Below are 22,164 nucleotides of genomic sequence, written 5' to 3' on the forward strand. Positions count from 1 at the left end.
AGGGTTAGGTTAGCCGGTTATTAAGTAAAATTACATAAATAACCTTCTAAAACAAGGTCATTGTGACGATCAAACTACTAGTATTATTAGAACCAAATTCAGAGCAAGTCAACTCGATTTCAGTCCAAGAAAAAAGGGGAGAAAATACGAAAAGAAATAAGATTGTTAATCCCTATAAATAAGGTGTAATCAAATAGGAAGAACTTTCCGTGTTAAGAAGCAGAACAATACTGCCTTTGCTATAAAACCTTTTTCTAGTATTCAACTAAACAACAATACTACTCTTTAATTTCATTTTTCTGCAAAAATAAAATAAAAAAAATTGAAGCTTGGTGATTCTCAACTTTTCAACTATGTCTCAGTCATCGCAGACTAACTGGGAAGCCGATAAAATGTAAGTTTTTTGTGCTGAAATTCAATTTTCTTTCTCATCAATTTATTGGGTTCTTGCTTCCAACTAGTATTAATTGGTAAAGATTGAATCTTTTATTGGGTATTTTTTGTCAATTAAGCTCATGATTTTTCATTAATTTTGAGTTGAGGTTAATGGGTATGGTCAAAACTAAATTTTTTGATTGAATTTCTTGTTAGGTTTTGTGTTTTTTTGCTGATATTTAATCTGAATTTGTTGTGAATTTTTTAATGGTTGTTTATTTGTGATTGTAAAGTTAAATTAGGGCTTGTATTTTGTGGGGATTATTTTAAGGGCTGGTATGATATGGAGTATTATTTCAGAATTTGACAACCCAATTAAATGAAACCAAATTTGGATTGTACTATAGATTTTAAAATAAAGTTTAGGGTTTCTAAGAATTTATTGCTTATTTTTTACAAATTTTTGATTTGTTTTTTGTTTCCATTGTTGGTTGTATGATGAGTCTTATTACTTGGTAGTTGCTTGGGTGACAGGTTGGATGTATATATACATGATTACTTTGTAAAGAGGAAGTTACATGCTTCTGCTAAAGCTTTTCAGCAAGAGGGAAAAGTATCTACAGACCCTGTTGGTAAGTGTAGCTTCAAGAAAGTTATATATGCTGAATATTGAAATACGCCTCTTTTAATTGTTCTATGGCTTGGTGTTCCCTTCTTTTGATTTTGTAGCAATTGATGCTCCTGGCGGGTTTCTCTTCGAGTGGTGGTCGGTATTTTGGGATATATTCATTGCAAGGACTAATGAAAAACACTCAGATGCTGCTGCTTCTTATATTGAGGTGTGATTTTTAGCTCGTCTTGTGTTGAGGGTTTTTTTTTTATCCTCTTTTACAAACTGTATGGGGGTAATATAGAAATGTTAGATTTCATGGATTTAGGTTAGAAGGGGGTTAGGTAGTTTATCGTTATCTTTGTTTCTAGTGAAAATTCATTTGTCAGAACTTCAATCAGGGATTCAAGGGCTATGTTGTGTACAGTATAATAATTGATCTGAAAGTTTATATTTGTATTTCACTGATTTGAATTCTGCTTTCGTAAAAGTGTACTCAGTGTCTCAGTAAGTGATTTTTTTTTTTTTTTTTTTTTTTTTTTTTTTTTTTTTTTTTTTTTTGAGCAAATGGAAAACCTAAACGTCCAAAGGTACTGCAGTTCAACGGTTGTCACTGATATTAACAGATTAGCTCCTTAGAAGAAAGTTTTGCAGTGAACTTAGAGGCTCTTTAGTTCTGTTCCAGGGCCCTCTATAACTAGAAGAAGAGTCAGAAAAACTCTTGCTAGAGGGAGGGGTTATAACTAGCCCCCTAGTGACTCCTTTTCAATTTTGTTGAAATGGATGAAATATGCTTAGAGTCTCACTCATTCTAAATATAAGATTGAAGCTAACTGGGGGCCAGGTGCCCCTGTTTTAGGGGTGTCCATTCGGTTTTGGTTTGGATTTAGCCCAAATTCAATCTGATCCAAAATAAATTTCGGTTTTTAATTTTTAAATCCAATCCGATCCGAATTACTTACCAAATCCAATCTGAATTATAATTCGGTTATTTGGATCCAATCCGAATTAAAATACGTTGCTAATTTTTTTGGGTCTAATGCGATTATAAAAATAAAATTGCAATAATAAAATTCAATTCTTGAAAGTATAGTAGTACATGATTTATACAAGTATTGGAAACATAGGTTTACATGATTAATATTATTATAATCATAAACATAGTTTAACATGATTAATATTAACAATATTTTTTTTGTAAAATAACGCTTTCATAATTCGGTTATTTCTTTTTTTTTGATCCGAACAAGGTCAATCCGATCCAATCCGAAAATCCGAATTTTCAAACAAATTCAATCCGATCCGATTTAAAGTTTGGATCCGATCCGAATTGATAATTCGGTTTGGACTGGATTGGATTTCGGTTTTTATCCAAATAATGGACACCCCTACCCTGTTTTACTATAATGCTCCCTTCTATCGTTCATTGTCAATAAAGAATCAATATCTTTGAATTATATGGAAATTGCCTGGCCCTAGAATAGAATCATAGATCTCTTGCTGGTCTTTTGTTGGGGCGGGTTCAATAAGGTTTCAATTTTATAAGCACTGAAAGGCAATACCCCCCAATGATGTTATTTTCCGCCCTGGAAGAGATTAAGACACAGTCTAGGCCTAGGCTTGTTTCTCTTAGAGTGGTGGTGGGAGGGTAAATGTACTTGAAAGGACAACTTTGCACACACTGCTCTACTACATTTTGAGCCACATAAGAAGCTGAGAACTGAAACATTGATCTCATGGACCATGGCTAGAATGTGTTTGCATGTTCTTGTAAGCTTGAAGGTTCTTATATAAATCTATGGTTTCTTCATTTTCCTTTTAGATTTTTACAACAACTACAGTACCAAAGCATTTTATTTTGTAGTACAAATATTGGGTATTAGATAATCAGCAATAATGTATCACAATAAACAAGTTTCTACTAGGAGATTTTCCCTGTCCATAGAGGCAACTAAGCGGCAATGGCTGGATTACAGGAATAGGTGTGAGAATCCTTCTCACACCTCGTAGTAATGGGTTATGTACGCTTTTTTTCATCCATTTTGAAGGTTGATTAATGTTTTATCTTTGCTTCTAAATGACAGACTCAAATGTCCAAAGCAAGGGAACAGCAACAACTGCAAAAATCACAACAGCAGATGCATGTGCAGATGATGTTACAAAGGCAGGCACAACAACAGCAGCAGCAGCAGCAGCAGCAGCAACAACAACAACAACAACAGCAACAACAGCATCATCAACAGCAACAGCAACAGCATCAGCAGCAGCAACCGCGGAGAGATGGAGGCCAACTTATGAATGGCAATGCCAATGGAATTACAAATTCTGATTCTCATATGAGACAACCTGGAAGTGCGAGTGTTATGGCTGCAAAGATGTATGAGGATAAATTAAAGCTGCCAATTCAAAGAGAAGCATCAGATGACATGAAGGTAATTGTATAGTGAACTTTGTGATATCCTTTGCTGTCTCTGAAATTCTTGAAGGTCTCTCTTTTTCCCAACTTCAGTCAGTAAGTGAGGCCCTTTTTTTTTTCAGCAAAGGTTTGGGGATAATGTAGGCCAGCTCCTGGATCCAAATCATGCGTCAATGCTGAAATCAGTTTCAATTGGTGGCCAGCATCAAGGGTAAATTATGTTCAATTTTGTTGTTGCTCATCTCATTGGTTTCTTGGTACTGCTATATTAGCTATTGAATCGAGTGTCTACTTCTTAAGGCAAATGCATGGGACTCCTGGAAGTATGTCAGGGAATCTCCCGCAGTATCATAGTCGGAGCCCACAACTTCCCCATTCTATACAAGTATGTATGAGTTCTCATAATCATCAAGGCTTCTTGAGTTCTGACATGCCTTTTTATTTTATTTTTTCATTTTGCGGAGACTGAGTGGCCTTGCCAAACTGTCTTCTCGATTTAATAGTGCTCATACACTATCTCTTTTTGGTACAGGACATAAAACCTGAGATGAATCCCATGATTAGTGCTAGAGTGGGTGGTCCTCCTGGTCCAGAAGGGTCTTTGATGGGTGTTCCTGGTAAGTTGTTTAGTAAGCTTAACTTTTTTACAGGACACTATGCAACCTGGTATGTTGTTTAGATTTAGAAAGCTTGAAGTATAAGAGTCTAGAGGTTGGTGTCTCAGTATGTTTTTAATATTCATGATACTTTTTTATGGGAAATTTGAATGAAGATATTCCAATTAATTACATGAAAATGTGAGTTGATATGCACCTGCTGTTTCAAGAACTTTATCCCTCTACTAACGTACTATGTGACATGTGTAGTACATGTATGATGATTTAGACTAATTTAATTCTTCTGTATTGATCATTTTCAGCCTGAGATTACTAAATGTCAAAGCTTCATATCTGTGATTTGATTCGTCATTGTTTTCTTAGGAGATAGAAATTTTTATTTGTGATCTTTGAGTGTTTTGGTATACCACAGAAAATTCGCATTCTCGTTTATATGAAAATTGATTTACTTGTGGCAATCAGCTACTTCATCCCAGAATAGAGTTTCTTTTACTTTTTGATATCATGAAGAATTACCGCTATTTTTGTCCTTTTATATAAGCCAAATTTCTAAAAAGTAAAATAAATATATATACTACGTATATACTTTTTTTTAAATAAAATGCTTAAATAATATTTTATATTGTAATTTATACGCTTTGTGGAGTTGTAATTTTGTAGTATATAAGTAATTAACTGGTTATCAGTTCCAAATCTTAGTGGAAGTTTATGTTTGGTTGGAGGGACTCGGGGAATATTATTTTTTCTTATTTCACTAGCTTTGATTTTGGTGATTTATTTTTGTTACTTGTGTGGTTCATCATGATAATTAGATGCATATGTTGCAGGATCAAATCAAGGTGGTAACAATTTGACATTAAAAGGGTGGCCACTACCAATGGGTGTAAGTCATCTTAATGTTCTTCACTCTTTTAAATAATCAATCGATCTGTTACTTGTTCTCGTTTGTATTCTTAAAGTTAGAAATGTATAATCTTTAAATTCAAATAATACATGTGTCATTGGCTCTTCTCGTGTTTCATTTCAAGCTGACTGTATGCTCACATCCACTGGAAGCCACTGTGCTTGTTTTACATAGCCTTTCATGATTATTGAAAGGATATCACTCCAAACAGAGGGGGAAAAAAAGCAGTCATTGATAACTGAACTTAGCTAGGACGACTTGATGTGCACTTTCTTGTTTCATAAACAGTGGCACTCTTTTCTGCTACTTTTCCTCTCTTCCATGTCTCCACAGGATTTTAACTTGGTGCTCCGAGAATGAAATTGTTTATGCACTGGTCAATGTGGTCATTATTAATATGCTATATTTCATAATATTTTGTAAAAGGTCCCTCTCATGATTTATAGGTTTCAGTCTTACCGTAAATAGTTGAAATATTATGCTTCATGTTGTAGGCTGCTGTTGTTGACTTGTTTATGCCATGTGGTTTTGATTTTTAGAATTTTGATCCGCTACGACCTGGGGTTCTTCCTCAGCAAAAATCTGTGAATCAGTCACCTCAGCCTATGCAGCATATTCAGCTACAGCAACACCTTCTCATGCAAGCACAACAGAACTTGGCTTCCCCATCATCCATGGATCTCGAGACGAGAAGGAGAATGATTCTTAATAACAACAGAAATGTGAGTCTTGGGAAAGATGGACAGCTAAATAGCGTAGGCGAAGTTGTCCCAAACGTTGGTTCACCAGCACAAGCTGGTTGTCCTGTTTTGCCTCGAGGGGACTCTGATATGCTAATGAAGGTGTATACTTGAAGTTATGCATTATTGCATAGGGTTCCTGGTGTGTTATATTAACATATGAATTTTTTGCAGCAACAGCAATCAAACAACCAACCTCAACAACAAAATCCTCAAAATGCACTCTCTAGTCAGTCACCTCAGATTTCTAACCAGCCTGATAAAATGGGCTCTGCCAGCATGACAATGGATGCCAGTATGCCTAATTCATTTCGGGGAAACGATCAGGTTTGTTATTTTGTGGTTCAAAGTTTGGATTTCTACACAATATTTCATTGTTGTGTATGAATGATGCTCAGAGGCTATGCAGAATCTATATTATAAAAATTCTTCATGAAGTTGTCTTGTTTTTGAACATTAGATGACTGTGCTGCATCACAAATTAGGGTGGATTCTCTTCATTTATCTGAGCAATCACTTAAATTCTACCTTAACTTATCTGAACTTATATGAACTTATCTTAACTTGTTAGAAAAGTCGTAATTATTAGTTGAACAGTTGAAATTGGGTAGCCCTTGTTGGTTTTGAGCTCAGATAAACATGTTTTCCAAGCATGATCTTGAGTTTTTTTAATGGCAACTATAATATTATTCTATTCTCAGACCTACCTTATTGATGCTTTCAAAGGGGATTGTTACCTCCATTCTCTTCCATTATCTAATTGTTTTTAAGCAGGCACCAAAAGGTCAAATAGGGAGGAAGAGAAAGCAGCAGCCAAATTCTTCAGGTCCTGCTAATAGCTCAGGTACTGCAAATACTGCAGGCCCTTCCCCCGGTTCAGCACCTTCTACACCATCAACGCACACACCAGGGGATGTCATGTCCATGCCAAATTTACCTCATAATGGTTGTTCCTCGAAGCCTTCTCTTGTGTTTGGCTCTGATAGTGTGGGTACACTCACATCAGCCCCAAATCAAATGGTAAGCAGCTTCTATTTTTTGTCAAAATTACAAGAATTAGATTGGAGGAAGGAGCTGTTGAGATCACTGGTAGGCAATTGAAAATGGTTTAGATATGGCAACTTGACCTTGTTAGTTGAATCTTGAAAGTTTTGCTTGGTAAACAAGTTTAACTAGGATTTTATTAGATACTTAAATTGAACTTGTGATGGAAGTAGTGGAGGACTGGAGGTTTGGGTTTTCTTTGGTGAGAATATAGAGCTTATGCTGTGGATGTCTTTTGGATGCGATAAATGAAATGTTGTGGTGGAATTGCAGGCTGAAATGAACCGCTTTGGTGATGAAGCAACTTTGGATGATAATGTCGAGTCATTCTTGTCCCATGAAGAGGTAGATCCAAGGGATATGGGTCGTGGTATGGAAGTCAGCAAAGGTACTTGTTTTTCACGAGCATTTTTCCATGCATTTAAGGTGCATCCAGTGAGTGGAAGTAACATATTTTCCACCATTATAGGTTATGTATTCAAGGAACTGGCCCTTATTCAAGCCAGTACGAGCAAAGTCAATTGTTGTCACTTCTCCCCAGATGGAAAGCTGCTTGCCACTGGTGGCCATGATAAAAAGGTTATTGCTTGGGAATTCCCCCCCTCCCCTTTTTTATTTTTTTTGTTTTTTTTAAATGTTAGGCCCATTAGAGACTTTAGAGTGTTGACATTGTAAATTGAATCTTGTGCAGGCTGTGTTGTGGTTTGCTGATACTCAAAAACCAAAGTCCACTCTTGAGGAACATACTCATATGATAACAGATGTTCGATTTAGTCCAACAAAGTCACGGCTGGCAACATCATCTTTTGATAGAACTGTCAGGGTCTGGGATATTGATAATGTTAGTATACACATGCTCTACTTCTTATGGCCTCTCTTGATGCTTAGTAGTTGTAATATTTTCAACTACATCTAGGACAGTAAATCTCCTGTCATCATCTTTATTTTTGCAGTTTGCATTGATGCATTTTAATTTAAAGTTCTTGTTTCTGCAAAGTTGCAATTTATGCATGGATTTAATGCAGATAGGTGGAATATGCGCGTGCAAGCTTAATTCTGCATCTTTACTTGGACACTAAATAAATTCTTTTTGGCTAATTTCCCACCCACTTTACCAATAGTTACAAGGAAGTTTGGCAGCAAGCCTCAAAGATCTCTATTTTCTTCTCTTCTAAAATTTAATATTTTAATATTGATTAAATTAGGGGGCAAATGTTCTCCTTATTTCTTGTCATTTTATCTCTATCACTTTTTAGGAAAGTGTTGCTACTATTTGAATCATAGAGAGGAAATTTTTATAGTTGGTTTGTTAGATTGCTGGCACTATTAAAGTTTGATTTTTTAAGTTTCTCATGTGATTTTTAAACATCTCTTCTTTCAGACTGGCTACTCGCTACGGAATTTCACAGGTCACTCTACCTCTGTTATGTCGTTAGACTTCCATCCTACCAAAGAAGATCTAATGATCTCTAATGATTCAAATGGGGAGATACGAGTTTGGAGCATCAACAATGGTAGTTGTCCTAAGGTTATAGAGGTATGAAGTGTGACATAACTCCATATTCTGTACTTTGATGGTTTATTGAATTATTAATTTGCTTTCAATTTTTTAGGGTGGAACAGTTCAGGTCAGATATCAGCCTCGTACTGGCAAGTTGCTTGCTGCTGTGTCAGAGCTGGTTGTCAACATAATTGATATGGACTCATACAGAGTCGTAGAGCAACTACAGGTGACGATTCTTCTCACTATTATTTGGTTGTATTGGTTCGACTTGTATTCTGAGCATAATTTGCTGATGCTACTGTGGCTCATTTGATCTTACTACAATAGTACTTCGTAGTATGTAAGATTTTAATGTAACAATTTTAATATGGAACTTAAGATTATTCAAGCAACAATATGCGTAATCTGATTGCCTGAATTTATTCTGTATCAGGGTCACTCTCAAAAATTTCATTCAGCCTGCTGGGATCCTTCTGGTGATCTTCTTGCATGTGTAAGTGAGGACATGATCAGAGTTTGGAGTGTTGGTTCTGGCAGCAGCAAATGGCGATGTGTGCACGAGCTTACCGGCACTGGCAACAAATTCAACACTTGTGTTTTTCACCCTGTTTATTCTTCTCTTTTGATAATAGGGTGTTACCAGGCAAGTTTCTATCTCTTCTCTTTTTTTTTTTTTTTAAAATCCACGGATTTCCATGTCTATCCTACATTTAACATTTCTATACTTTCCATGGAGTAATTATTTATTAGAAGTGTCAACACTTCAGCCTTTGTTATGGTAACATAAAACAATCACCATGTAATTTTGCCACTTTATTCTATGCCATAGCGTTGCACGGGCATTAAATACCACAAATTTAGGCATTTTATACAGCAAGATTTGACAGTAGAATTTTGCAATTATATCAGCTGGAGGGAGAAAAGGAAGGAGGGGGTGTGGGGGTGGAAACTATATTGGCCTTGTGGCATCTTAGCATAAAATTCCACTAAAACTTTCATTCTGCGCTTGGAAAGTACCCTTTGTAATCTTTAGTTACAATCTTTCCTTAGAATATCAGATATACCTTCAATCTAGTTAAGAGGCTTCAACTTTTTATTTGTATTAAAATTCACAAATTGTATTTTTGCCAGAACTTGGAACTTTGGAATATGGCGGAGAACAAGACGATGACATTGGTAGCACACGAAGGACAGGTTACTTCATTGGCTACATCCGTCTCAGGGTTGGTTGCTTCTGCTAGTCATGACAAGTGTGTAAAGCTCTGGAAGTGATTGGGCTCACATGTTTTTTTGGAAGACCCGATATTTTACAGAGACTAGACCGACTTTGTTTTTAGAAACTTGTTCCTGGAACGTGTTTGAAATTAACGATAGAAATCATGTTTATATTCCTATACTTAGAATCGAATTGTCTTTTGCTTAGTGAATAGGATTGGATAGAACATGCTTGTATTTGTTTTTTCTTCTAGTGCTAACTCAGCAGTTGTATGATGATACTAAACAAGCTGTCCCTTTTCATTTCTATAAAACGCATAACTTGTTATACTGACTTGCAGGATAAGAATCTAATTTTCCTAAATTGTAAATTGCTGCGGGTTTGTTTAAAAGAATTGCTTCCTCTTTTGTGGTTTATACGTTAAAAAAAATAGTCATGTGAGATTTTGTTATATTTATCTTGATGCATGCTTTTATATTATCAACTTGTATAATATTTACTCGTATAATTAAAGAAATACAATGTTGAAAATGTGCATTAGGACACGTAAATCCCCCTATGGTACAATAGTTGGGGAATAAGTGAAGTATGAGTAACATGAGCCAGCGCTGTGGGATCAGAATGATTTAGTGATTTGGTAACCTGTCTCTAGCCATTAATCTTTTTGTCATCCCTAATTTGATGCCGAATTGATTGATTCTATAAGCTTATTGAGTGACGAATTTGATAGGTACTCACAATGGAGAAAATTAGGTTGAAGTTTAAATTTATGCTTGATGAAATCACTTTTCTTGCGTGTGCAATTCCACTCCATTGCATACCGTTCCCCCCCAACTCTCAAAGTGTCTATTCTGCAAACTCAGTCGAATTGACTTGTAAAAGGTTACAGTCTAATAGAGCAGTTCATCTTACCTAATTAAATAAAAAAAATTCACTCCATTGCCTGATTTACACGTACAATATTAGTCTACGGGAAGGGGTTGAACTTGTGGTTTAATACCATTCATATTACAAGTTCAAGTGCAATATTCTTGCCTTTTGGATTTTCCCCATTCTCGAAGCATAAGCATAGGATTTCTGGAAGAGTTGAAAGCATGTATGGAGGTATTGGCAATGTTTATAAAGTATTTAAGAAAATTTTTATTATAGTATTTCCTTCCAACATTGCAAAACAAATTGTAATCAATATATCCCAAAGTATAAAATCAATGGCCTATATGTATGTAGATTTGCTATACAGATAACTCATTACATGTCTCTTTAAGAGCTGATTGTAGAGTGTTCTATCACCTTTTCTGAAAGTTGAATGATTTTATAGCGTAAGCGAAAATGACAGCAAAAAACAAGCAGAAACTGGCTACCAAGATACCGGCAATGCCCACAAAATCATTCCTGAACCCTAAACCATCTTTCAGAAGTTGGCTTATAGGCACTGAGCGAACCCCGTCTGATAACTTCACCAGCGTGTTATCATCACCATACTGTGAGGTAAGAAGACCATAAAGACTCCAGGCCACCGGGTTGATCCAATAATACCACCTCCACCATACAGGAATTCTCTGATGTTGAAAAGAATTTAAGTTAGTCACCCTTGAAAAAAAATAAAATATACAAGTAATAGTATCCTAATGAAATATTGGTGCTTAATTTTAGTATTGTAGCAAAGCTCCAACAATATGAAAATGAGGGTAATGCTACACATCTGATATCGCACCAAGAAAAGAGTCTTATTTACCAAACTTAACAATACATAGAAATTTTTACCCCATAAAGAGTTAATGTAAAATATAAATAGAGGCACGAGTCAACCTTGAATCGATTGTAAAAAGTCTTTTTAATTTTATTCTAATGCCATAATTAATAATTTTTGCCTTTTTTTGAAAATAAAATATTGTTTTAAGCCTTAGACCTTTAGAAGACAGAATTTTCATTTCCATAAGTTGATTTTAGTACTGCATTACCTTGTAAGGGATCATGAGGCCACTGAAGAGGTTCCATAGCATATAGAATGGAGCAGCTATTATGGCGGCGACATTGTGATTGGGTGTTATAGCAGTAGTCATCATTCCGAAAAAGGTAAAGTATAGTACTGTGAAGAACGCGAAGAACATATACCAAATAAACTTCAAAGCTGTCCATTCAAATGCAGCCATGGCGTAGAAAACTGCTGCATAAATGATTGTCTGCACAAAAACATAAGGAAACTCTATTGCTACCTGCACAATCGACATAGGAGGCAACGATTCAGGATTAGTAAATATTTCCAAGAAAAAAAAGGATAAAATCAGAGATAGTAGGAAGAAATACCTGTGCAAATGCAAACGGTAAAGCTGAATACAGCCCTGCAGCTCTTTCTCTGTAGGAAACAAATCTTTCAATGGAAACAACAGGCTGAACTGCTGTTCCATTTGTAATTCCGAGGAAGAGTACTGCTGCATATAGCGATCCCATTGCATTAATAATGTCCTGCTGAGTTTCCCTTCAAAATTTCAACAAGTAGTGTTAGCAGAAGTACTTGACCTTTTGCCTTAGAGCATTTAGCTATGGCTGATAAACAAAGGTAAAAGTCCAACTAATTTACTTTTTAGAGCCAAATTTCCAACATATCGATCCAAGCATCAGGGAGATGATAATGGTGTAGAAGAAACGAACTGCTGTGTACTGAGGATTCCGCCAATAAGATAGATTTTGCTTCCAGAGACACGTCAGGAACTGATCAAAGAATGATCGAGAATATTTGGTTGGAAAAGATATATCTTTAGAGTTACTAGGTGGTTTACTGAGACGATCAACCAACTCTTTGTTATACCTGAACCAAAAGAAGGGGCGAGTTAGGCAAGAGTATCATGAACAATGATGCATAATCAGGTAAAAATAAAATATAAAATTGCACATACTGAAATAGCCGCGAACTTTTGTAGATTTCTGCAAAATCTACATCAAGGCGTGCTTCTTCTGCCATTGAAGTAACATCAAGCATCCATGCTGCGGGGTTATAACCAGGCTTGATCTTCTGCACCCCTTCCACTGACTATAAATTTATCAAAACAATAAGGATTAGATATCTTTTAACAAGAGTGACCAATTTATAACTATGTTTGAAACTTCACTAACCTCAAAATAATCAACAAGTTTGCAAGATCTTGGTCCGAGTGGGCCAGCATAAATGACTTGCCCCCCACGCTTCATAAATAAAAGCTGCCATGGATACAAATATAGGTGTAAACACACATCACCATCATATATTCATATATGCTTCAGAAACGAGAGCAGTTATAAGAGAGAAAAGGTACCTCATCAAATGATTCAAAAATGTCTATGCTTGGCTGATGGATTGTGCAGACAATTGTTCGACCAGTGTTTACGATGTTCCTCACAGTTCTCATCACAATGGCTGCAGACCTTGCATCCAATCCGGTTGTTGGCTCATCCATGAAAATAATTGACGGATTAGCAACCAATTCAACGGCAATTGTTAACCTCTTTCTTTGTTCTGTTGACAAACCATCAACTGCTGGTAGACCAATCAACGCTCCACTCAGCGATGTGAGTTCCACAAGTTCCATAACTTCATTTACAAAAGCCTGGAAAAGAATGCCAGAAATATTTATCAATAACAACAAGAAAAAATGGCCTATACAGATCTTTCTGAAGAAAACTTAATTCATAAAGACCGACAAGAACAATTTTTATAAAATGGAAGCAAGACAGCAGCCTCACTAATTAGTAATCCGGAAAATTCAAATGGGAGAAAACACAGGTGACACACATACCCTTTGAGTCTGCAAGTCAACTTCTGATGATAAACGTAGCCAAGCAGAAAACAGAAGTGATTCCAAAACAGTTAAGCATGGGGAATGAATATCATTCTGTTCACAGTAACCAGATACTCTTGCAAATGTTTCTTGCCTTTTGGGATGACCCGATATGAATATACTTCCTTCTATGTATCCGCCAGTTTTTCTACCAGCTAATACATCCATGAGAGTTGTTTTACCAGCACCACTCACACCCACCAATGCAGTGAGAACACCAGGCCTGAAAGATCCGGTGACATCAACCAGCAACTGTAATCTATCCTCTGATACACCTTGTTGTTTCATCTCCTGTTTTACAAGATAGGATTACAGAAAATTATTGCTGAACCAAATACATTCTAAAACCTTATTTATAATTGAAGAGAAAGTTGGGCCTTATGTACGTACCAAAGGAACATCCACGTAATAATTGACATTACTGAATGACATTGACAGTGGTTGAAATGGTAGAACCATCCCCCTTTGTGTACATGGTTTTCCTTTTTTTGAGTAAGGTCACAAACAGAATATAACATAAGTTTCTTACAAACATAATGTTAAGAAAGAATAGAACATATATATAAAGTTACAAACCATTCAATGAGCCTGAATGCTGCAAGAATTCTCTCAACTGGATGACCACAGTTTCACCCCTCTTCTTCCTTTCCCTCTCTATGAATTCAGTATTAGAAATTACAGCTTGTCTCTTTCCAAGGGCTGATTGATTAGTAAACCATAATGTGATTAGTATAGTTTGCCTTAATGCAAGGCTCATCATTTACAGCTTTAAAGTTTGAACTGAAGACTGAAGACAGGGCAATACTCTAACTAGGATAGACTTCTACAAAAAATACAGCAGATGTGTTGCTTACGATGAAGGTAATTAAGGTTGAATGTGAACATGACATTGAACAAGACTGTATATGCAACCATTACGCCTACTCCAATCCAGTACCAGTAGCTTTCTGTGAACAAGCTCCTTGATCTCAGTACTGCTTCACCGAGTCTTGTATTCCCAACAGGCTTGAACAAACAAAACAAAAAAAAAAAAAAAAAAAAAATACAACAGTTAGAACCTTTGAAATATATCTTGAACTACAACAAATAATAAAAGAGATAATTACCTTATCCCAGGAATGACCACTGAACTCATTCACCGAAACTGCATTTTGACAATACATGAGGGGAGAAACCCAGAAACCCCAGACCCACCAACGAGGGATGCTATCTGTACAAATCAACAAATTACGTCAAGGTTGGATCTTGGATGTCTATATATAAAGGTACCTGCAAAGTACTTATTTTTACCTCTTGAAATGATGTATCCACCTAGACCCATCACAACCAACATGGCAAAGGATCCAAATGTGTTGGCCACAATCATACTTCGACCTAAGGATCCCATCACACGGAAAAGTCCCAAAGACATTTGATGCAGGAGAAAGTAAATCAAGAACTGCTTAAAGAATCTGTACAGAAAAATAAGGAATAGCTAGTCAATAAGAGTTCATGCAGGAGACTCTACAAATCCAGACAGAATAGAAGAATCTGCTTTTAAGCAAAGATTACCTTATAATGTTGGGATCATAGCCAATCACAAAATATGTGACGATCACCCAAACACCGGATTCAATTAGTGAAGTTGGAATGCTCAAGAGCCAAGAAGGGATAGAATAAACCCAACAAGGGTAGAAGTGCAAGTCCCTATGCTTGTAGATAACTGGAAGTTTCATCACTAACATGGAGACCTCGGTAAATCCATTGAAAAGAATTATAACCATGGAGAAGTAGAGTGCACCAAGGTAGAGGCCTCCATCATCAACTGTATTATGGTGCATCTTTGTTCGGAAAAATACCGTCATTGTAATGGTAGCAACAAAAAGCAGCTGCAAAAGTGCATTGACAAAAAAATCAGGATTGAGTAATCCACTATGATGTTAGAGACAAGAAATGACAGAAACTTTGTTGGCCTCTGCAAGAGTATAATGAAATCTTGTTCTCAACTAAGATTCAAGATATTATGTTATTCTAAGCCCACAATTGTGACCTCTCAAAACCAAGAAATCCATAGCTATCTTACCTGTATAAACTTAAACACATAGATAAAAGAGTTTCTTTTCATTAGGAGCTTCTGCCATGAATATCCGATCTTAAGAAGCTCCCATTTCTTGACACCATATGCAGAAGCTGATAAAGCTGCAGGATGACTATTCCACTTATTAAAAGGTATAAATAGATCCCGGCACAGATTACTCCCCACAGAGAAAAAACGGAATGCTTGTGCAAATTTTTCTACAGGAACATATTGATATGCGCGAGAAAGATCAGACCAATACTGCTGTTGGTCCTTCTTTGATGTGACCTGTGAAAAAAGTTTGTAATAAGTAACACATTCAGGTAGGAGCCTAGATTAATTTAAGCCAAGGAACTCTACCTCTTGCAAGAAATCTGCAACATTCTTCCTCTCAGGACAAATAAACCCCATGGATGCAAAGAAATCAAGAACAGAATCGCGTGGTCCTTGATAAACAATCTGACCTTCACTTAACAGTATAACATCATCAAACAACTCAAAGGTTTCTGGAGCAGGCTGAAGGAGAGAGACCACTGTGGTCCCATCAAGTGCACTGGTTGAATGTTTGAGATACTTAATAATCTGGTAAGTAGTTGAGCTATCAAGTCCATTTGATATTTCGTCCATAAACAACACTCGAGATTGTCCTGCTAATAATTCACCTATTAAAGCAAAAAGAACTCTACATCAGCAAAAAGGATACAATATCCAGCAGGCAATTTTCATCAATGAGAAGGTACAATATTATAGTTAAAACCTGTTGTGAGTCGCTTCTTTTGGCCACCAGAAATCCCCTTGATCATCTCATCACCAACAAGAGTGTCCGCACATATATCTAAACCTAAAATCTTTGTATAAATAGTTTTAGTGCTTTATCACAAGAGGAAAGAAATATCTTGTTGGTGTTACAAGGAAAGCATCAAAGTTAAGCTTAAGGCCACTTTCAGAAAACAAGGGAAACATTTTTGAAAACAGATTGGTTATCAATGTAATCAATTCGATTATCTGCCAAAGACATAAAATATCTATATTGTCTTTAATACTGATGCAATGTATAACGCAAAATTAGTACAATACCTTTAGTATATAATCCACAAGAAGGCTTGTATCTTTTCCATCCAACGACATAGCCTGCACCAGTTATACTACATTATTGAAGGTAATGACTTCACTAAACCAAACTATTAAGCAAGGACTACAATACAGATCAAGAGACTGCTTTAACCTTGATAAATATGTCAAGGTCTTCTTCAGGTTTTAGTCTAGATTGCTTCTCTCTTCTCGCAAGCTCAAGAAGCATATCTGTCATAATGGTATACAATGTAATACATCATCAGGAAGCAATATCCAACTATCGTGTCAAAATAATAAGAAAGCAAGATAGAACTAGCTTACCGTACTTGCTTCCAACACCTTGACAACGTGCAGCAAATGCTAGAGTTTCCCTAACAGTCATCTCTGCTATATGGCAATCCTGTTGGCTTACATATGCCGATGTCCTCTGAGGAACGAACTCTCGGAGATCATGCCCATTATATGTGATTCTCCCTGACATCTTTCAATTACTAAAGAGATATTAGGAGGTCATACTACCGCAACCATTTTGCATGCATCTCATCCAAATTGCACTGTAAATAAAATAGTATCCCCTCTTCCAATTTATTTTTGATGTTTCTTCTTCATTTCATATTCTTACAAAAAAAGAGTTCTTGCTCCTAGGCTAACCATTTTTCTTTCGTAAGGGTGGATCGTGGATGTCTTGTTTATCATTTTTCTTTTGGGAAGGGTGTCTCTGAGTTACTACTCCTCCATACAAAAACAAGTATAACTCAGCTGAATATCAGCAAAAAGTTAATTGTGAAACCAATTTGACAATTAACATCTTTATCTATGATCATAAATTCATAATAATCTTAAAAGTTACTTGTCGACATAGAAAGAGTATAATACAAACATGATTATCAACAAAAAGCCTTGAGATGATAGCTTAAAAAAAGACTAGACTAGCGATAATTACTTGGTGAAAGAAAGAGAAAGCGAGATACCATAATTAGACCCTTTTTAAACACCATTTGGTCACTTTAGGATATTGACAGCCCTAAATAACTTGGTCATTATCTTGATTACAAGAATAATAGTCAAGATGTGGACTTTGCGGTTTAACAAATTACATAATTTCCAAAGTAGACATTAAGTTTGACAAAGGAAGTAAAAAATACTCCGTAAAAGTAAACCAATTTGAAACAGAGGAAGTAATCCGTAGTACGAAAGCTTAATCAATAATGGGTAGTCAAACTTAAAGTCCTTAACTATCAAAAAACAATATTGGACCTTTAATTTGTGATTAAGACAGAGCTTATATTATACTCCGTATAATGATATCAAAATCGTCCTTAAACTAAACGAATTAGAATCTTTGGTACCTGCAATCCAGGTGGAAGGCGTCCTGCAAGAGCTAACAGCAAAGAGGTCTTCCCAGAACTAGGAGGGCCTAATAGCAAGGTCAACCTACAATGTTTATATGTTATTATCAGTCAACTATATGTAAATACATTAAATTAAAAAATTTGAGAAAAAACAATGAAAGTTATATAGTTTAAGCACCTAGAAGGTCTGATTATTCCACTGATATCATCCAATATGGTAATTTTTTTCCTCTTGCCCGGAAACAAGTGCAACTTCCTCAAGAGAGCCTTCGACAATGTGACAAATAATTCCGTAATTAAGACATTGGTTGATAGATAATTAGAAACATAATTAATATAAGGAATGTTAATCATAGTTTGCTTTCACCTCAGACATGTTGAAAATGAAATTTGGAATTGTTGGCAACGCCCTGCTTCCTAGATGAACATATGACTCTACTGTCAAGTTCAGAAAGCGAACTTCTACCTTCGGAAATTCCAAATCTACCCTGTAACACGAATAAATAGAAAAGATTCAAACACCTAAAATCACTTGCTATTAAAGCTTTTCATTATTATGGCATTAAGTAAAACTTTACTATACATTCATGTTATAACAAATCGTTATTTTAAAATTAACTCGTTATTTATAATCATTAGACATATAGCATTACTAGTACTACTACTTTCATTTTAACACAAATCGCGAATCCTCAATTAACAATAATTGATATTATATTGATCAATAATTTTTTTTGTAAAGTTATTTACTTATCAACTAATTACGCGGTGAGTTAATTATTGTTATTGTTAGTATTTACCCAAAAAAAAAAAACTTCCAATTTCTCCTCTTTCTCTGTCTTCTATTATTATTTGTCCAAAAAATTTCTAACCACTAGCTAAATTGAAGTATTCATTTCAGCAGTAAATACAAAAAGCTAACCACCTTCCTAGCTAAAGTAGCTTACAACCTCTTTCCTCAAGCAATTCATGCTCCAAAATATAAAACAAACAAAAATCACGCTTACATTTCTGTTCAATAATTCAATTTCATTTTCTACAATTTTTCACGAACTCTTTATAAAATCCAAAAAAAAAAAAAAAAATCACTTCAGAAATTAAGAAAATCACATGCAATGGTACTAAATATATCTCCAAAATCAAAAACAACTACTCAATCTAATACATTAATTTGTACAAAGTATTAAAAACATTATCACATAATATCGTGTTAGATTTGTTTTAATAGGTAATTCAAAAATACTCCCTGTTTATTTATTTTATTGTCACATTTTTTTACTACTATATATGAATTGATACAACATTATCACGTGACATTGTGTTAGATTAATTTCAATACCTAAATTCAAAACATCAACATTTTATGATTTTTATTGCTCTAATATGAGTACCTAATGAAAAACAATCATAGTGACAAGTACGGATTATTACATTTCAAAAAGACTGTGAAAAATCAAACGAAGCAACTTACGCTTGAAAACGGCGGCGCATTCGATCGAAGAACAACTTAGGATCATTCTCAACAGAGCTAAAAAGACGGTCCAAAACAACCTTACGTTCATCAGCTTCAAGCTTACCAACATGGATCTCCTTAGTATCACCTAGAACATTCCGGAATATTCCACGACGTACTCTTGTGTACGTCGGAAGTCTCTGAAGTGCAGCCCATCTCAACGCCTCTTCATCCTCTCCTTCTTCTCTAAACGACTCCGATCTTGCAAACATGTTCTCCGCCCCCGAATTCCACATTACTATAAAACAATCACGTCTTCTCTCAAAACTATACCCTGTCGTATGTTATAAAAATAGAAAGAGAAAGAAGAGAGAAAATGTGAATATGAATGTGAATGTGGGTTAGTTTGAGGTGAAAGGAGGATGAATAAATGGAAGGAGTTGAGCAGCTGCCATTGTAATGAGGAGTATTTATTTCAGTTTTTTTTTTTTTTTTTTTTTTTTTTTTTTTTTTTAAATAAAAAATAAAAAATAAAGATCTTTGTGTGTTAGTATTTGTGTAAGAGTAGTAGTGGTGTAGTGTAGTAGTACTGTCTTGGTAGTTGGAATTTTTGGGCATGCAATAAATTTCATCCTTCCAACTTTGTTTGTTTTTCCATCTCTTTCAATATTTTTCTCTCTCTTGTTATTATTATGACTTTACTATTGTGTGAATTAATTTGTGTCAATTTGTACACCCGTTGTTTTATATCATGCCCATGTTATCCTCTTGGCTGGTGTAATAATTGATACAGTTTGTGATATTGTAGATAATATTGAAGCTCGGAAAAAAAAAAATAAAGGCAATGTTGATATACTATCTCCGTTAATTGTTATCTGCAATTTTGAAATATATTCTACTCCGTATCTTACAAATAATAACTTGAAATTGCAGATAACAATTAACGGAGGTTGTATGTAAAGGTTAAATATGAGTGTTGTAATGGTGTGATGATAATTGTAAAATTACATTGATTAGTGTTAAATTGTTTGCTCATTTGATTATAGAAATAAGTTACAGCTCTTCTAGTAAAATAGCAATTGAAATAATTTTCCATCTTAGGAGGGGGATTTTAGTCTAAAATCCTTCCTAGGATGACGTTCGATCCTACCCCTGCGCCTTAAAGTCAAAGAACTAGCCAACTGCTCTAGCCTTCTTACATAGTATGATACATTGTTAGAAATGAATCGTTAAGAAACTGATTTAATCATTGTTTAATTTTACCAAGTGCTTTATGTGTGTTTGATTAGATGCATGGATCATCACACTATAACCAGTTTGAATGTGATGGAGATGTTACTTAACGTCCTTAATTAATAAATACTCGTCTACTCGTAGTTGCTTTGTTAGTTATGTTTTGATAATTTGGTGATATTTCCCCTCAGTCTTCCCTACACATTCTCCACGAAGTCTAGTGGTAAAGAAATTAAGGGGAGCACATTAAATAGCTATTGTGACTTGTGAGTTCACCAATAGTAGAGGATCATGAAGGTAGGTCCATTATTTTTCTCTAATTTTACAAATTTTCCACTAGATCATGTTCGGAAAAAAACCAAGTAAACAAATCTTTCAGTAACGAAGAGAGTACGTATGTACCAATATTCCAATTTAGGCGCGTGAATAATAATAGATGCTATGTGACGTGTGCTCTCATTACGGGACCAAAGCTAAACAGTTAAACGCTACCAAAGGAACGTACAAAAAAGGAGTAAGATAAAATACTTAAATGCAATGGTTGAAGTACGAGTCATGAGTCGTGACGGTTGGGAAGATGGTGAAAATGAGAAATGAAAATCATGATGATTCTGCAACCGTTATTTGCTGGTTTTTAGGTTAAAAAGAGTAAAGGAGTATAACAGCAAACAGCCTTGCTGAGGTCAGATGATATAGCTATTTGTCAGTTTCCTTCTTTGGCTTTCTTTATAAACATGGAATAATGGTGCTTTCAACTACAATCTCACGGTGTTTTTCAACCGAAATCTCATGTTGTACTCCTCTGGTTCTTCAAAGATTTTATTTGTATTTTGCGCAGACTTTAGCAAATAACTTTGACTATTAATATCTTAGATTTTATATCAGTTTAAATTACTATAAAATAAAGTTGTTATTATATAGAGTATATCTGAAAAAACAAATTACAACTAATCTTAGAGCAAGACTTAGTATGACATTATCATTTTTAAAGTTTTTGGTCTTAAGACGAGACTTTTTTTTTTTCTTTTATTTTTTTTTTATGCATTTAAGAAACTAAGTGTAAAAAAATTTTTTGAAGTAGAATCTTGCATTGAAAACTCAAGACTCAGTTTAAGATTTAACTCTACAATATTGCACCTGATAGTACTCGTATATTTTTACTTATGCTAGTACAGTACATAAATCACAATATACGGTCAAAAATTTTAAAGTTGATTATATAAATAGTAAACTAAAAGATATAAAAATAAAAATTGTATAGAGCTTCTATATTGATTAATATAATTACCTTGTTGCATTAATTCTATTGAATTTTGAACCTGAATGCTGAATCCGATTTAAAGAAGTTCCAATATAATTAGAGTTTGAAATACAAAACTTTATAAGTTCAAAAAAATTTATATACATATGGGAGCAAAGTGCACCCAAAGAATGCTCATCTAATTTTTTTTGCTCATCTTAAAATATTACAATGAGACCAAAAAAAAAAAAAAAAACAAAAATCAAACTTGGATAACTTATTTTTTATGTGCACCTAAGTGTATATAAAAGGTTAAAATAAGTTGGACCAAAATAAATCTAACCCCAATTCCTGCTAGTCTGCTACTAAAATGCAAAGTAGCTAGTAAAATGTTCAAGTTTAGAGGATCATCAATATTCAATACAGCATGCATTAATCCTAAAAGAACCGAAATAGTAGCACTATTGGCATTATATTGCAGCATGATTATTTTGGTCACATACATCCGTCAATCA

At 34.9% G+C, this 22,164-nt stretch overlaps 2 protein-coding genes across 8 annotated transcripts; one reads left to right on the top strand and one right to left on the bottom strand.

Annotated features, from left to right (window-relative positions):
• Nucleotides 1-136: 136 nt before the first annotated feature.
• On the top strand, nt 137-9,759 carry LOC145579840 (transcriptional corepressor LEUNIG-like). Of its 4 annotated transcripts, none has more exons than XM_081637122.1 (18): nt 137-394; nt 895-1,007; nt 1,105-1,214; nt 3,070-3,417; nt 3,524-3,612; nt 3,702-3,786; nt 3,934-4,018; nt 4,846-4,901; nt 5,462-5,764; nt 5,837-5,989; nt 6,434-6,682; nt 6,980-7,094; nt 7,176-7,285; nt 7,398-7,547; nt 8,088-8,243; nt 8,320-8,436; nt 8,644-8,853; nt 9,342-9,759. In XM_081637122.1, the coding sequence occupies exons 1-18, from the start codon at nt 354-356 to the stop codon at nt 9,480-9,482; spliced, it is 2,631 nt and encodes an 876-aa protein (XP_081493248.1). In that variant the 5' UTR covers nt 137-353; the 3' UTR covers nt 9,483-9,759. The 4 variants fall into 4 exon arrangements, with proteins under 4 accessions (XP_081493248.1, XP_081493249.1, XP_081493250.1 ...); XM_081637123.1 differs by having other exon boundaries at nt 6,437-6,682; XM_081637124.1 differs by having other exon boundaries at nt 5,843-5,989.
• A 783-nt stretch (nt 9,760-10,542) lies between these two features.
• LOC145579842 (ABC transporter G family member 32-like) lies at nt 10,543-19,570 on the bottom strand. 4 transcript variants are annotated; one of them, XM_081637126.1, is made up of 24 exons: nt 19,195-19,570; nt 18,091-18,211; nt 17,902-17,990; nt 17,721-17,805; nt 16,693-16,852; nt 16,523-16,599; nt 16,375-16,428; nt 16,055-16,145; nt 15,658-15,959; nt 15,304-15,585; nt 14,793-15,109; nt 14,532-14,692; nt 14,348-14,451; nt 14,096-14,246; nt 13,818-13,940; nt 13,632-13,723; nt 13,200-13,532; nt 12,720-13,010; nt 12,541-12,624; nt 12,324-12,457; nt 12,008-12,235; nt 11,734-11,905; nt 11,388-11,642; nt 10,543-10,985 (listed from the first exon to the last, which is right to left on the bottom strand). In XM_081637126.1, exons 1-24 carry the CDS (start codon nt 19,470-19,472, stop codon nt 10,713-10,715), a joined length of 4,257 nt encoding a protein of 1,418 aa, XP_081493252.1. In that variant the 5' UTR covers nt 19,473-19,570; the 3' UTR covers nt 10,543-10,712. The 4 variants fall into 4 exon arrangements, with proteins under 4 accessions (XP_081493252.1, XP_081493253.1, XP_081493254.1 ...); XM_081637127.1 differs by lacking the exons at nt 18,091-18,211; nt 19,195-19,570 and having other exon boundaries at nt 16,693-16,862; nt 17,902-17,942; XM_081637128.1 differs by lacking the exons at nt 17,902-17,990; nt 18,091-18,211; nt 19,195-19,570 and having other exon boundaries at nt 16,693-16,845; nt 17,721-17,736.
• Nucleotides 19,571-22,164: the final 2,594 nt, after the last annotated feature.

The sequence above is a fragment of the Chenopodium album genome, chromosome 14, assembly GCF_948465745.1.
Source record: "Chenopodium album chromosome 14, dcCheAlbu1.1, whole genome shotgun sequence".
Lineage (NCBI taxonomy): Eukaryota > Viridiplantae > Streptophyta > Magnoliopsida > Caryophyllales > Amaranthaceae > Chenopodium > Chenopodium album.